Source organism: Cavia porcellus, unplaced genomic scaffold (assembly GCF_034190915.1).
Source record: "Cavia porcellus strain 051 isolate PalLab524CR breed Dunkin Hartley unplaced genomic scaffold, mCavPor4.1 scaffold_25, whole genome shotgun sequence".
NCBI lineage: Eukaryota > Metazoa > Chordata > Mammalia > Rodentia > Caviidae > Cavia > Cavia porcellus.
Window position 1 is genome coordinate 18150913 of NW_026947508.1, and position 16481 is coordinate 18167393.

At 56.8% G+C, this 16481-nt stretch overlaps 1 protein-coding gene across 2 annotated transcripts in view; it reads right to left on the reverse strand.

The window, feature by feature from the left end:
• Myom3 (myomesin 3) overlaps positions 1-16481 on the reverse strand; it is a 42142-nt gene that overhangs the window by 22642 nt on the left and 3019 nt on the right. For both annotated transcript variants that reach the window (XM_003471128.4, XM_023565699.2), the window contains exons 4-16: positions 16268-16348; positions 16028-16187; positions 15359-15516; positions 11941-12036; positions 10443-10531; positions 8363-8407; positions 7766-7906; positions 6270-6431; positions 5549-5690; positions 4752-4951; positions 4145-4198; positions 3670-3797; positions 553-736 (exon numbers count right to left, since the gene is read on the reverse strand). In XM_003471128.4, coding sequence (XP_003471176.1) covers positions 553-736; positions 3670-3797; positions 4145-4198; positions 4752-4951; positions 5549-5690; positions 6270-6431; positions 7766-7906; positions 8363-8407; positions 10443-10531; positions 11941-12036; positions 15359-15516; positions 16028-16187; positions 16268-16348 — 1640 coding nt within the window. The remainder of the gene's footprint in view (positions 1-552; positions 737-3669; positions 3798-4144; positions 4199-4751; positions 4952-5548; positions 5691-6269; positions 6432-7765; positions 7907-8362; positions 8408-10442; positions 10532-11940; positions 12037-15358; positions 15517-16027; positions 16188-16267; positions 16349-16481) is intronic.

The window sequence follows — 16481 nt, forward strand, 5'->3', positions numbered from 1 at the left end:
TACTCAAGCACCAAAGCCCTCCCTCCTTGAGTTCTACAGTCTCTCTCAGAAGTGACAATTCTGACAGTCCTTATCAGTCCTTACCTTTACCCTCAAGCAAACTTGATTTTCCTTTCTTGAAATTTCTCTGTCGGTTTTCATAGTTCCTAGATACTAAGCTACTTGATTTGGGGTTGCCATGACTTGTCAACAGATAGATGGATGGCTGGTTGGATGGTTGGATGGGTGGATGTGTGGATGGGTGGATGTGTGGATGGAAGAGTGGTTGGATAAATGGACAGATGGTTGGTAGATGAACAGATGGATGGACGGGTGGATGGATGATGATTGGATGAATAGTTGGTTGGATGGGTGGATGCTTGGAAGGCAGGTTCAAACTTTTTTTAGTTCTTTCTTTGCATTTCAAATTCCTTATACATCATTTGTTGGATCCCCGTCTTCCTTTTGGTACAAATGCGAGGTTCTTCTAATTTTTTCTTGGCCTATCCCACTTTTTTCCTCTCCTGTTATTCCTCCTGGGCTTCATACCCCTCCGGCTACATCATGCAGTACCTTTCTTGCCTCTCAGGGCGATGGGTTCACTGGGCTCTGAGGGGTCGCTTATGCCGTATTGGTTCATGGCCCGCACTCTGAAGACGTATGACTTCCCTTTCTCCAGGTTCAGGAGGGCAAACCTTGGAGACTTCACCGGGGTTTCTGAGCTGATCGTCTCCCAGGTGCCACTCCCTATGACCGACTGGAGGGAGAGAAGAACTGGCATCAGCTAAGCTACTGCTGGGTGAACCGCTCACCACACTGCCCTCATGATCTCCTCCAAGACAGGCTGCCCCAGGCCCTGGCCCACCTGCTTCCTTTCTTTCTCCTGAGTTCCTCACCTGGGATGAGGGGTGGGTGCATGTCTAGCACTCAGCCCTGGGATTCCTCACATCTGTGCTGCCACCACGTGCTCGTGCACCACACTTCCCCAGGCCCAGACCAGGGACCTTGCAGCTCTTACCCTCCTGCCATAAATACACTGCCATCGACAGATCCAGTTTGTGCCACCTTTGAAATGTGTCCAAGCTGGACATGGTGGCACCTGCCTATAATCCCAGTAGTTTGGGAGGTTGAGGTAGAAGGATTGTGAGTTCTAGCCCTGGATAACTTACTGAGATCTTGTCTCAAAATTAAAAAATAAAAAAGGGCTGATGATACAGCTTAGTGCAAAGGCCCTAGATTCAATTCCTAGTATTGGGAAATGGAGGAAAAAAAAAAAAGAAAATGTATACAGAGTCCAACATGCCTTAACCCTTCATGCTTCCTACCCTGTCCATTAACCAACCCAGACTTATCTGTGGCTTGAATTGAGTCTTCCTACCTTTAGTTCCTTTCAGTGTTTTCTTAAGGGGCTGCCAGAGGCCCTGTCTGCTCAGAAGTCTCTTAAACTCTTCATCTCTCCTGGAGGAAGCACTTCCCCATGACCTGGGCTACTTGTCTGGCCAGAGTCCATTCCTCTGTGTCTGCTCATCACAGCCCTGTGCCTCCCTGCCATGCACTGACGGATCAGGTCCCCGGTCCCTCCTGGGTTTCTGCACAAGGCTCCCTGGCCACCACATCTAAGTGCAGCAGCAGCCCCCGTGTTTTGCATCTCTGTCCTCAGTGCCAGCTGCTAGCTAATGAGCTGACTTGCTTCCTGTGCCGCTCACTTTCTTGTTGCCTCCCCAACTTGCCACATGCCCAGGCCCAAACAGGCACTGGCACAGGGGATGAATGAATGGGTGAATTCTCACCATAACCCTGTGTACTAGGTGTTGATTTCCCTACCCATGAGACATGCAGTTTAGAGACAGTTGGGTAACTTGCCCAGAAGTCTCACGTTGAACACCTGCTGGAGAGGGCCCTGAAACCCAGGTGTGGCTGTTTCCAAACCTGTTTGCCTGCTATGGCACCAGGGGTGCAAAATGCAGTCATCCATCCTGAAGGATCTAAAAAGTGCCATCATCCTGAGGGACCCAAGGTGACCACCTGTCCTCCTGAGTCTCTGAGCAGATGTGGGAGACCTCAAGTGATTGAAGAGGCATCCAGAGACCATTCCCAGTGAGTTTGGACTTGAGGGGCAGGGCCCAGGAACGCCAAACCCCCATCTCTGCTCTCTTGGCCCACCTGGCTGGCAGTGGCCTGAAACCCAGGGAAGCTAAGAGATCACCATAAACATGGTGGGCGGTGCTCAGTACTCACTGGACACGGGCTCTGTTCTGGCTTTGTGTACCTTAATTTGATCCTTACATTAACCCATCAGATGTTTGTGACTATTATTAACATTGAAATGTGTAGGGAGCGGCTCAGAATGGCTGCTGCTGCCCTGCCCCTCCCACCTGAGGGCATTTTGTGTGTCAGCCTACATTTCCCATGATCCTCCCCTTGCCTATAGTGTGCATGATGTGAGCAACTTCCCGCTTCAGCCTACATCCCCCATGATCCCCTCCTGCTTATATCATATATCCGGATGTGACGATGACCTATCAGATAACACTCCGTGCCCTCTTCCTGCCCCATTGGCCCGCCTCCACCCTATATAAGTTGTAGCCATTTTAAGAATAAACGAGACTTGAATGGAATCCCGCCTTGTCTCCATCTCTCTTTTCTCTTGCCCAGCTCTTCATCCCCGTCCCTTCTCCAGGCGAGGCCCACGGACTGATCTGTGGGATGGATCAGAAATGGAGGCCCCCAGGAGACTAAATAAGTTGCCCATGGTCACACAGCTTGGAGTAGCGGAGCTAGGGGTTGAATCCAGAAAGTCCGGCACCAAGGTGGTCACTATCACCCCCTCCACTCACAGAAAAAAATCCACAATCATCTATGGCTTCCTGCGCTGGAAAATTAGGGTCCGTTTCCTGTGACTGTGAGAAGAGTGGTCCATTTGGATGAAAAGAGCTAGAGATTCCTCCCTGGACATTTTAAATTTATCCAGTAAACCTTGATGGCCACCTATTTTGGGCCAGGCACCACGGTGGGCACAGCGATTCAGAGAAACCCAGGCCATGAAGATCAAGAACACATCTTGGGAAGCATGGACAGCCCCAGATTCTGGCCCTGACTGTGTGCTGTTCCTTGTTTTTCCCTCTTTGGTCAGGTGGTCTGTTCTGGGACGGAGGAAACCGGGGCTCAGAGAAGGCAGGGAGCTAGCTTGGGAGGCCCCATAGAAGCCTGGGTTGAACTGCACTGGCACTGTCTTCTTTCCATGCTGCCTCCCCTGCACTGAACCCAGTCCACAGGGGCAGCCCCAGCTCCTTCATGGTGTCCCCTGTGCCCAGTGGGGCCTTCCTTCTCCTGCAGGGTGGTCCCCGTACCCCTAGCTGGTGGGCACCCTCCCCTCCCATCATGGCCTGGTTGAGAGCAGGTGTTTGACACGTCTGACCCGACATCATCCACTTGGGACAGGGAAGCCGTCAGGAGATGGTGTCTTACTGTTGTTATTGCTGTCTGTGCCTCTTAACTTTGTGTATTTCATGAACAACCTCAAGAACTGCAGCACAAGTAACTGTCTTGCAGGCAGGATTTCTCTTCTCTTCCCTCAAGGCCCCCAGGCACCCTGCCTGGGGTTTCTCAGCTGCCTGCACTTTCCCGCAGCTGGGCCCCATAGTGTGTCTGTTCTCAGGCTGTCCTGGGCTGGTCCTTGGGGTCTCCTACCTTCTCCAGGGCATAGGTCAGTGGGGCTTTGCCTCGGGGCCTTGGTTCTTCCCAGCTCAGAATCACGTAGGCCTCCCGGATCTCGCTGGCATGGACATTGGTCGGGGGCAAGGGGATGGTCACGGCATCTAGAATCATCCGGGGCAGAGATGGTGAGCCCCTAATCTCAGCTTCTCATTCCACAGAGGAGGGAGCTGGGGCCTGGAGGTCCAGGTCATCCCACAGAGTCAGACCAGAACCCTGGTCTCCTGATGCCCTGCCCAGGGAGTCCCCATAGGCCACCTCTTCCACCAGCACTGCTGCCAAATGGCCACAGTGACCCCAGTACCCAGGCCGCCTCCAACTAGACCCTCCTACCCTCACATCCCTGTATCCTGAATGTGGATAGCGTTCAGGTTTTGCCTGATGGTGCCCCAGTTTCCAGAAATGTCCAGGAGCTGGCCAGAGGCACAGTGCTGGGCAGAGTCAGGCCTACCTTCAAAGTCGTCCATGCTGATGGTGATCTTGCTGCCCAGGTCAAAAGGGATCTCTAGGGAGGAGGATGGAGGATGTGGGTACTCAGTCAAGGTGAGCCAGGGCCTGCTCCACCTTGTCCCTGAATCCTGCCTGGTGGTTCTCATTGTGTGACCTCAGGCAGGTGCTCTCTGGGTTGAGCTTTCTCAGGAGTCCCAAGTAGAGCTCTGCTGTGTTCAACCTCAGAGACCTGCTCCTCCATGGGGCAGGTGGGGGCAGAGAGGAGGAGCGATGTGTGTGAGCACAATGGAGCCAATGGCAAACCTAAGTCAGGGTGACCCTTAAGGCTGAGAGAAAGGCGTCTCCACATTTCCCCTGGACTGGGGCTCCCGAGGATGGGGCTCCCTCCTGCACCAGACTGGAGGCATCTGAAGAAGGTGCTGTGGTCCTCCTTCAGACTGGCGCCTCCAGTGGACATCAGACTGGCTGAGCCTTCCACCTCCGGCTAAGGCTAGGACTGGCTCTCCTCCATCAGACTAGGACTTCTGAGGGCTGAGCTGTGTCACCTGTCTCCTCGCATAAGACCTGCTTGATACTCTACAATGTCCCTTCAGGGCCTCCGTACTCACCTGTCTTCCTGTGGACGGCATCGCGGGGGCCCATGACAACTACTTCTGAGGCCTTGGAGGGGAGGCTGCTGCCTGCCTTGCTGATGGCTCTCACACGGAATCGGTAGCTCTGGCCTTCGAGGAGGCCTTGGATTGGGCACCGGCAGGTGCTCCCAGGGGCCTCATGGCAAGGCACCCACTCCTCAGAGTCGCCCTGGCACCTGTGGGGGACAGGCCCTGGTGTCCAGTCCCTGCCTATGTCCCGCACGTCCCTGGTTGAGCTTCTGTAGGTGCCACTGATTGCCTGGGACCGCCTGCCCCGGGAGGCCTCCTCCATTTGTCTGCATCATGCTGATCGAATGGTCTGTGCCTCTCATGGAGTTCTGCCTGCGGGGCTGTGCCCTCTGTCCCCATTATCTCATCCTCTCAGTGGCCTCAGGAATTGCGGCTCTTCCTTCCTAAGTGGGCATCTGCTGCCAGAGTGGGAGGACTTGATGCCTCCTAAGCCAGTGACAGCCACCTTTCAGAGTTTACAAGGATAACAAACAGCCATCACTGCCGTAGGGATGACCCTCCAGGCCTGGCTCTCTGTGGCTTGTCAGTATCATTGTCCTCAGGAGCTGGACAGCGGGTGTGCCTTTTAGGTTGGTCCTGCCTCCATTGCTATGTGACTTTGGGTAAGATTGTCCCCCGAAGGCCCTCATCTGAAGGGAGTCCCACTCTCCTTTACACAGGAGGTAAGGCCAGATGGGGGCACCTCTTTCCTGCAGTTGGACAGAATCCACCCGGGGGCCCAGCCACTGCAGAGGATGACTCACAGCTCGATGGCGTAGCCGGTGATGGGGTTGCCCCGGGTATCGCTGGGCGGGGCCCAGGTCAGGATGAGGCAGTCTCTGTTCACTTCCAGGCACCGGACATTCAGCGGGGAGCCTGGGGCCCCCGGTGTCTCAGCTGCAGCATCTGAAGCCGGCATGTGTGGGTGGTCTCTTCAGTCAGTGGCCTTTCGGTGACCAGCTCCTCCCACTCTCCCTGCTGCCCAACAGCTGCTTCTCCTAAGACCTTCTGGGGCTCAGTTTTGACCTTGAGGACCAGGGCCTGAAAAATAGCCTCTGGATACCCCACCCCCACAGCCACATCTCCGGGAAGGGGTGACAGTGCCATTTTCCAGAGGCCCACTTTCCACAAGCACCTGACAATCAGTAGAATCAATCTGAGTCTCAAAGCACCCTTCACTTTGGAGATGGAGAAGCTGAGTTTCAGAGGTGAGTGACATGCTTAAGGTCACCCAGCCAGTGAAGTGGCTTGGTGACATGAACCCCACCTAGTGACCAGAGGCATCTAGCCCTAGTCAGCCTCCAGGGCTGTGTCCTTTAGGTGAGGTTGCTACAGGGGTTCCTAGAAAGGCTCTAGCCCAACACCTCCATTTAGAGTAGAGAGACAGAGATGCCAAGGGTTCAGGGGGCCTGGCTGAGGTCCCCCAGAAGTCAACTACAGAGCCCTGGTCGCTGTGCCCTGGCGGCCCCTCCCACCACTCCTCACCTCTCACAAACACATAGGCGCTCTGCTCGCGGGGCCCCGTCGCTGAAGGCACCCGGATGCTGTACAGCCCCTCATCCTCCTTGTAGGCACAGGTCACTTTCAGGGAAGCCTGGCGGTCCGCGTAGAGGATTTGCCAGCGTCTTGAGGATCTCAGGGCCCTGCCTGTGGAGGATAACAGGGTTCCACTGTGAGCTTGGAGAGGGGGATCCTGGCCTCCCCTCTGGGGGACTCTGGGGTTCTGGAGCCCTGGCTGGGAAGAGGAAGAGAGGGCTGCTGTAGCTGCGGCCTGAGGGTTAGCTCAGTGTGGGGATTTTTGGGCTCTTCCAAGGTAACTCCCCAACTCTCCTCTGTGAAAAGCTGGAGATAGGGCAGGCTTGGGGATCAAGCAGACAGTGAAGGTTTAGGGAAATGTTTGGGAAGACGAGAAATTGAGGTTCCATGAGAAGAGAGATTGGGTCCTGTGTGGGGCTGCAGGCTCAAAGAATGGGCTTATTGAGAGTGAGGGGAGCTCAGTGGGTGGGAGCTGTGAGTTTAGTGGGGGATATGGGGGTTGTCGGAGGTGGGAGATCAGTAAAGGGTCCACATCTAATAGACAGCGCTGGGGCCTCTCAGAGAGGAGGGCAGACTGCTGGTTGAGGGGCTGGAGTTCAGTGACAAGAACCGATGGGGACTTGAAAAGGCCACTGCCCAGCCACCTCGGTGAGCCATCTCTTCTCTGTCGCAGACAGGGGCTCCTCTCACACCTCTACTCTGTAAGATCTGCAGGTTTGCAGAAACCTCTTGTAGCAGGCATTTCTTGGGTTCCTAAGTCCTCTCCTCCCCACCTCCCACCTCCTGTAGGTGCAACTCCTGGGCTCAGAGCTGGGGTGTGCAGACCTGTCCCACAGAGGGGCAGGAGCCCTGGCTGTCTTTTTCTCCCCTCTTGGGGCTGTCTGTTCCTGCCACAGCCCAGCAGTCTGTTCAAGCTGCTCCACGACATCCCCAGAAAGTGCCCGCACACTGATTCCAAAAGCCCTCCGCAGGCCGCACAGCCTGCTCTGAGCATCTAAGGGACTCTCCCGACCCCTCGCCTTGGCCTCAGGTCCCCTGCTAGAGTGGTGACAATGCAGGCAGAGGACCCCGCCAACACCGGACCTCACATCCACAGGCAGGACTCAAGGCGGCAGCTACAACCCTGCTGATGGCTTCCTTCTACCCTGAAGACACAGGCAGCTCCAGAGCATGTGATCTGCCCACCCACTGCCCAGGTCCCAGCACAGGGGCTGGCATCCTGCAGATGCTTGGTGACCACACCTGGCCGTGCTGCTGCCCACCTCTGGATCTTTAGCACAAACAAGGCAACCAGTGTTGGCCCAGTACTGAGTCCCATGCAGGTCCCAGGGTTAGGGATGGACCCAGGGCTCCCGTCCTCCTGCCTTCTGGACCCTCTGGCTCTCAGCTGAGCTTCAGGGTGGGAGTGGGGGTTTGCCACTGAGGGCCAGGACCAGGATCCTCACCGTCTCGGAACCACTGGATGTTCTGTTCGGCGTCTGACACATCGTCAGAAAAGAGGCAGGACAGGGAGAAAGGCTCCTTCTCACGGGCAAAGACGGGCCGCAGCACCGATGTGAAATCCACGCTGGGGCCAAACATCGCTCCTGGGGTTGGGACAGAAATCAACGGCAGGAGCTTTCTGAGATGCCAGGGGTCTAGATGGGAGTGAGGACCCGCCTGGCATCCTCTTCCTCAGGGTCAGGAGGATTTCAGGGGTGGTGTCGACAAGAAAGGGGGCTGGCTCTGGGGGTGAAATGGATGAGGCTTGTCTAGATGGGGTCAGGTAAGCAAGAACAGCAAACACCCCAAAGCCATGTTTTCCATCGTCTTCTGCCCTTCTAGCCTAGTTTTGGTCAGGGGACGGCTCACGGGCTGGGGGCAGCTCTGCCATCAGTCTCAGAAGCCAGGCTACAGTATTAACAGCTAGTGAGTGTCATCCCTCGGGGACAGCCCTTTGTGGGCAAGGGTGGCTCTATTCTGAAAAGCACTATGTGAGGCCAAATCCTGAACAAGGAGTCCCAGATGCCCCATGAAGCTCCAGCCCTCCCTGGTCCACTTACTTTTAAAGATCTCTGAATCGAAGCCAGCCTCCTTCCCCAGGTAAGCTGGAAATACACACACACACACAAAAACAGACTTGGGGAGGGTTCAGACTCTACATTTCCTACCATACGTGGAGGGCATGGGCCTTGGCAGTCCTAGTCTGTCAGTAGCTCCTGCTTTTACCTGTCTGTACCTCAGTTTCTTTGTCTGTAAAATGGGGACATTAATTCCTACCTAATTTGGTTATGAATGAATAAAGTATGCAAATAAAGCCCTCAACCAGAACCTGGCCTGCAGCAGGTGCTCGATTCATGTGGGCTTTCCTTCTCCACCCTTGCTGGCTCCTGGTATCTCACACTGCGCAGAGGTGGGGCCTGGCTGGAGACCGGGGTTTCTGGTGGATCAGCACAGGTGCAGCTGCCCAGAGGACCCCTCAGGGATGAGATTGCTCCCGCGGTGCTTGTACTGTGTGCTGCAGGCACGCTCCTTGGCTCCTTGCAGCTCCCCTGCCTCAGGAGTCTGAAGCTACGCTGTGACCATGGTCCCCAGAAAGCCCCTTCCTGGGGGAGCCCCTAAGGAGGTCACCTCGGTCCCACAGGGAGCCAGTGGGAGGCAGCAGTAGGACCCAGGGCTCCTGCTTCCCAGCTGGGGCTTCACTCGGCCTGAAGTTACCACGTGGATGGGAGCAGGGGGGAGGGTGACCAGTGGGCGCCCTCAGCAGGGGCTTGGCGGAGTGTGACTGGTGTCCCTGGGTTTGATGGGCGGAGGGACAACAGAGACCGGGCTGAGGTGAGGGGCAGGGTGAGTGACAGAGCTTGGCTCTCGGCACTGCCTATGGAGCAGCTCGAGTTCCCGTTCAGAGGCCACCTGGCAGAGGCCTCCCAACAGCTATTTGGGGAACAGGGCCTAGGGTGGGGAGAACAGCAAAGGACAGTTTAACAAGGTCTATGACAAGTGGGGCTGGGCTCCAGCCTGTCTGCTGCCCAGGACAGCTGCCCTGGGGGTTTGTGTAGGTGTGTAGGGGTGTGTGTGTGTGTGTGTGTGTGTGTGTGTGTGTGTGCGTGCCCGTGCTTCCCAGGGGCCCTAAGGGCCAGGCACAGCACTGGGACCAGGATTGCACCCCCAGACAGTGTTCTGGTCAGGTCATAGGGAGGGACGCGGCCTTATCCTTTCCTGAGCGCTTCCTGTGTGCTTAGCTGAATCTGTGCATCTCATTTAATCAGCACGAGCCTCTGAGGGAGGCCGTGGGAGTAGAGGAAGGATTGGCCACACAGCCAGCCAGGGCAGAGGCGGGAGGGGTCTCAGCTCTGGCTGACACCTGGGTGTCTGTGCTGCACTATCCATGTCCAACTGGGAGATTCACACTAGAAGCCAGAGGGACAGTGGGGGGAAGTGGGGAGGTGGCAGGGCTTGGCCTTTGCCCCTGTGCCCTTGGCAGGGCCAGACTATCCTTGCAGAGGTCTTTGGCTGGATCTGGCGCCACATCTGACTTGGCGGGGGTGGGGAGGACAAGCAGGCTCTTTGGACACAGACCGGCGGGGTCATCTTGATCAGCTGTGCAAGGTGTGCTCTGCACAAGGGTTCCCCAGCGAGAGCAGGTAGGGGCTGAACCTAGACTGTTTTGCACTTGTTAAATCACGAGGCCCAGCAGGAGAGGGCGTCCACTTGGAGGAGAGGGTCCCTTTTTCTAATTCACTCACCCTGGTGACACAAAAATGCCATCAAGGCCAGTGATGACCTCAGACACAGCCAAGGTCCAGACTAACTCAGCATGGACCCGGAGGCTGTCAGAAAAGATCAATCCCCTTCCTCTTCCTTTTCCTGGTGCCTCTTCACCCCTACCTCTGAGGCAGAGGTTCCTGCCTCACAAGCCTCACATCATCAGCCACCCACACTGGTCTCTGCTGCCCAGGCCAGTTGGATGGAGGAAGCTGTCAGCTCCAGAGGCCCATAGTGAGCCTCTCTGGCTCTCCCGCCCCCACCCCAGCTCAGCAGCCCTGGGCCCTGGATCTAACTGCATGGCCACGTCTCCATCTGCTTGGGTTGGGTTTGCTAAGGCCTGGCCTGGCCTGGCCTGGTGGGAATGGGCAGACTTACTGCGGACAAGGACTTTGGCGAAGGAGGAGGCCTGACCGTAAGCGTTCTTCACCTTCACTGTGTAGGTGGCCGAGTCCTCCATGGTGCATCTGCAAAGAGGCGAGGGTGAAGCCCCTCTGAACTGCAGGGCTCCATGGGAAAGGCAGGCCCCCTGGGAAAGGCAGGCCCCCTGGGAAAGGCAGGCCCCATGGGAAAGGTAGCCCCATGGGAAAGGCAGGCCCCATGGGAAACGCTGGCGTGACAGGGCGTGACAGGGAAAAGTGCTTTGAAATTATCCTGTGCCACACTGTATGCTCATTACTGACTTTGGAGGGTCAGAGAGGTAAAGCCACGTGTGCAGTCACACAGCAAATAGAATCCAACATGGCCTCCCGGTGACAAGCCCTCCCCAGGCATGGCCTCATGCCCTAGTGATGTGTCCAAGTCAGACTCTCAGGGCAGGCCCTGCTCCTTTCACACAGACATGCCAAGGCATACTGCCAGCCTGTGCCAGGGCCGGGCCGCATGCCAGGAGTTGTCAGTCTCTGGCCTGCATCTCACCATCAGCTGGGCCAACCCTGCCATGTTCCCAGTGGGAATGTGGCCTGGCTCCATCTAAGGGAACCTCAGTGCCAAAAGGACAGGCATTCTGTGCATGTGGTTCCATCAGCAAACCCAGGGGCCCTGTGGTGGAGCTGGTTGCTCCCTGACCCTGGCCCTGCAGCCCGCAGACGCCTCCCTACAGTAGCGTTGTGTGGCAAGCTGCTTCTGGAGGGAAGGATCCACGTTCTGCTTGCCTTTGTGTCTCAGAGGCTCAGGTTGGCTAAGGAAGGGGTGCTGGGGTGCTGGAAGGAACCCAGACCCACAAACAGGCTCTGCATTAGCTTAATGAGACCCTTGGCTTTCAGAGCCTGTTTCTAACATGGGGGTGACCAGGCTCCCCTCTAGTAACAGCAACAGGCATCATAGATCTTGTGTGTGTTCACCTAGCCGGGGGTTTGGCCCTGGGAAGAACTCAGTATGGGGCCGCTCAGACAAATTTCCGGAGAGGACAGGACTTGACTGTTCCAATGCAGCCTCCCTCCCCGCACCTACCTCTCCTTTGGAATCTGCTCAAGGTGCATGTCTCCCGAAAGGCCACTCACCTTTCCCGACTGGGTGTGACTGGGTATGCATGCGACACATGGGCGTGTTTTCTCTTGTCTGTACACCTAGTCAGTACGTTGCTCCCTGCTAACCTGGGTCTGAATTTCTTATCAAGTGTTCCAGAGCAATGGCATCACATGGGGCATGTGCGTGTGTACACGTGCGTGTGTGCGCATGTGTGTGAAATACCAGCTCCCAGGCTGTGCTCCAACTACAGAATCCGAATCTCTGGGGCAGCTGGGGGATGTCCACTGGGAATCAGTACTGTAACACGCACTGCACATTCTTCTGCAGACAGGGCAAACCTGGGGTGAGGGGAGACCCCAGTGGTGCCGGGGCCTGCAGTCGCTGGTCTCTGGATTCAAGGTCTCACCTCCTGATCTCCAGGGCCAGCAGCCCGTAGTTGTTGGTGATGTGGTACTTGCCAGCAGGAAAGAGGCGGGGATCGATGGGCACATCGCCCTTGTACCTGTGGAGACACAGTGCCTATGGCGGGCGGTGCGGCGCCCAGCAGGAAGGATGCGGAGACTCTCAGACCAAGGTCAGCTTTGTCTTAGTGCTGCTCCCTCCTCTGTGCCATCCAGGGGTGGCTCCTTCTGTGCTCTGCGCCTCAGCCTCAGGGCACGGCCTTCCTGGCTGCCGGCCCTGAGTCCTGTTTGTCTCCACGGTGACCAAACACAGCCACCCTCACACACAGCCCCATCCTGCAACCTCTCTGAGTAGGGGCCCACATAGTCTCCATGGGAGGGCAGTGCCTAATCTGGGAACCAATTTTTCCAGCTCTCTGGGTTGTGGGGACCAGGGCCAGGCCCCCACCCTCCACCTGTTCGCAACATTCCTGATTGGGAGGCCAGCCAGGGAAGAGGTGGCAGCTGCAGTCCAGCCTGGAGGGTGGAGTCTCAGCCTCATCCTGCTCTGCCTGGGCCTCAGTTTCCCCAGTGTGGCCAGGCTGGGTGGCGCCTGGTAAGAGTAGCATTAAAGGGGACACCCAGAACCTGACGCAATGCAGACGTTATAAAATAGTGAGACCTTTATTACTTACCTAAGTCTTTTTTTCTTCTACCTATATTCTGATGTTAGACAACTTTTAAGGGTGCTTGTCTAGAGACGCCAGCCCTGCCTCCCTTCTTCCTTCCTTTCCTCCCTCTCTTTTTCTTTTTTTCTGTTTCTGGCTTTGATAGGTTCTTGCTATGTAACCCGGCTGGCCTTGAACTTGTGATCTTCCTGCTTCAGCCTCTCCAGGGTTGGGACCAGGAGTTAGCACCAGCCAGGGCATGCTTTACTTCACTCAAGGCTAAGAACCACCTCCCCATCAATCGTTGAGGGTCCGGGTCCTACCTAGAGACCTGCCAGTCTAATTCCCAAAAAGTAGTTACAATTCAAGCAGTAGTACATAGATCGGTTCTTGGGGAATCTCCAACTTGGGTGCAGCACAGAAACACGTCAGTGTGTCTGAAAGTGACCTTTGGCTGAGGACAAACTTATCACCTTCTTGTCAGGAAGTATAATATCTCACAGATGCAACTATAGCAGAGTGAATTATGGGAAAGGACGTGCAGGTGGCCAGAAATAAAAAACCCTCTTCCTAATCTCAGGGGCGCTGTGAGTCTTTTCATTGGGCCACCCCCACTCTGCAGAGAGCATATTTTTCTCCCTTTTCAATAAAAGCACATTTTTGCTCCTTTTCTGTGTGTCTGGTCTAATCCTTTGTGTGTGACACTGAGAGCCCGGAAAGAGGCTCCATGGGACCCTCTGTGTGGTCACAGGATTATAGATGTGCACCTCCATGCCTGGTTTGAGAGACTGATTCCAACTGGCAACAGTCGGATTCCTGGGTAAGACCCCTTTCTGTGGCTAAACACGCCAGAGTGGGGCGCCCTTGATTTGTCTGGGTGCTGGCCAGCGCCCTGGGGGCCTGGGGTTTCTAACACACCATCAGCAACAGTTTCCTGGGTGCTCTGTGGAAGTCTCACCTGGTTCTCAAACCTGGAGGAACAGACTTGGGTGCTGCCACTCTCCCTTGCTCTGTGTCCCCAGAGCTCCTTAGCAGCGACAGTGCAGGCATCCGAGTATGGCCCAGTTCACCTTCCAGCACTTTTTGCCTTTGTTTTTCACTCTGTACCCCAGCTTGGGCCCCTGGTACCTCAAAGGGGCCAGAGGGCCCTGAATGCCCTGCCGCAGGCTTCCCCAGTAGAGAAGCTGGGCTCCATCTGTGACCATCTTCTGTGAAGCCTCCCTCAGCCTTGCATGCCTCCTCAGCAAGCTGAGTCCTCTCTCCGGGTGCCAGGTGAGAGTTTGGTGCGGCTGCTGCTTTGCTAGAGGTGTGTGTTCGAGTCTTGGCAGGACCTCCACATCAGGAAGTGCTCAGTAACCGCCGAGCCAATGCACTTGCCTGTGTGTGCATGATCTTCCCCGTGGATGAGTCTCTGCAGGGCCTGGGTGGGCACCTGGGAGGCTGACCCCAGACCCACCAGGACCCCTGGAGTGGCCGACAGAGTTACCTCCCAGTTCTGGGAGCTCCAAGGGCCACCTGCGTCGCTGGGGTTAGAGGGGACTGGGTCATGGCTTCCCTCCTTATAGAATGCTCAGCACCGTGTGGTAGCAGCCTCCTTGGCTGGAGTGGAAACCAGTTCCCCTTCTGAGAGGGGAAGAGTGGAGGCTCTGACCAGAGAGCCCAGGGCCGTGCTGAAAGCTTTCCTCCTGCTAGGATCAGCCACTCGCATGTGGGACTGCCTTGGTCCTCATGGGACCTCAGCACCAGGCACAGTGCCCAGCATACTTCTTTGAATAAGCACGCCTGATAACAACCAGCCTTGGGGCTGACCCTCTTGATATGCCTTTCTTACTGTCTCGGTCTAAGTGCATCCTATTTCCCACTCCTGAGCACTCCTTGCCCTTTATAGGAAATAATGACTTCAAGATCACACTCTGGCTCACTAGGCCACGTGGAAAGAGTTGTGAGCTTGGAGGCAGAAGCCCTGAGTCTGAATCCTGGTTCACACTGCTGAGTGACCTTAGATAAGTTGTATCATTCCACTGAGCCTTGTTAGTCTTATCTGTGAAATGGGGTAGCAATTCCCCCGGCATGAGTAACCCTGAGGCTCAACTGAAAGAAAGGTATAAAGTGGCAACGGGCCTTAGACCCCAGGAACTCAGGAAACAGTGGCTCTACCGTGTGGGCAATGTGTCTCCTTCTGGGGTATGGCCAGGTGCACCCCATCTCTACCATTCCTGTTCCAGGGACCCTGCCCACCCCAGTTGGCCTAGCCTACTTCTGCTCTCAGAAATGGCCTCTCCTGTTTCCCCAGATTGTTTCAGGTTCTGAGGGCTTCTGTGTTGTAAATCCTTACCACCTGCAAATGGAGTGGAAGGTCTTCAACCCACTCTACAGAATAGGAAACTGAGGCAGACCCAGAAAGGTTGACATATGTGCTTGAGACCATACCCTGGGCTAGCAGAGAGAAGCTGAGGCCTGCATGGCTCATACCTGTGGTCTGAGCTCCCCCTCCCATTAGGACCTGCCCTCCCCCCTCCTGCCTCTCGCCACCATCCTCTGGCCCTGAAGATGCCCTGCTCAGAGCAGCTGTCTTCGTCTGCCACCAGAATCATATTTTTACAAGGCTGGCTCCCTGTGGAGGCTGCATGTCCAGCCCCGGACTGGCGGGGCGGTGGCTAAGAATAACTGAGGCCCGAGGCTCCCCAGCAGCTGTCCTGTCTGGGGATGGGCAGAGTCGGGGTCTGTGTCTGTGGCTTTGCCCCCCGGGGGAGACCTCACAGGCCCCGACGCTCACCAGGTGACCTGGGGCGGAGGCGAGCCCTGGACGGTGCAGGTCAGCAGGACCGTGGTGTGCTCCCAGACGGCGTGGGAGCGGAGGGGGATCCAGAACCAGGGTCCCCGGCCAGCACACAGCTCCCGCAGCTCCTTGGCCTCCCGGATCTTCTCCTCTGTCTGGGGCAGGAGAGGGGGTCGCATGTGAGATTCCCATTGAGAGGTGGTGCTGCCCGGTGGGCAGGGCATGGGCTGGGGTCAAGGCCTGACTCTGCTCTTACTGGAGGATGGACCTAGGCAGGGCCTCAGTTTCCCTACCAGTAAACTAGAGATGATGGTGACCCCCCCCACACACACCACCACGGGGTCCTAGTGGGTCAGTGTGGAGAAACGTGTGTGCCCCGGGGAGGGGTGATGGGGAGTGACTTCAGACCCCTGTATTTGCTGGGATGGATTCCCTGAGGGCCTTGTTTTGTCGCAGGCATGGGGAAAGTCACCTCCCAGACCCAGGCTCATTTAATTCCCACCGGGGAGTTGTTAGGACCACATCTGTGTCACCCACGAGAAAACCACGCTCCTCCAGGAGTCCCTCATCCCGGTAACACAGCCCCAGGGTGGGGAGCCGGGATTCGAACTCAGGGCCGGGGCCCTTTCCTGGATGCCCGGCAAGGGGCCGTGCTGGGTGGCTCACCCGCTGCCGCAGCGCCCTCCGGTCCCGCCGCTGGCGCAGCAGCCGGTGGGTGCGCAGGTAGCCGGCCTCGGCGCGCTCCCAGGCGTTGGCGAAGCGCACCCGCTTCTGCCCACGCTCCTCCAGCTCCACGGCCGAGGTCTGGCGCCTCAGCCGGGCTTCCCTGCGTGACAGGTCACCGGGGCGTGGAGCAGGTCAGGCCGGCCGCCCCTGCCAGGCCCCCCGGGAAGCTCTCGGACTCACCAGGTCAGCTCCGAGGAGGCCGTCAGAGCCAGGGCGGCGGCCAGCGCGTAGTCGGCGGCGCTGAACTGATGCTCTTCTTCGCTGCTCCGGGAAAACGGGGTTCATGGCTGCTGCACGTCGTCGGACGGGGGCTCCCCCAAATGAGGGTTGTGTTGGTGCTGTCCGGCAGGCTGAGCCCCTCTCTAGGCCGTGGCCCCCCCCCAGCCCCTTCCCC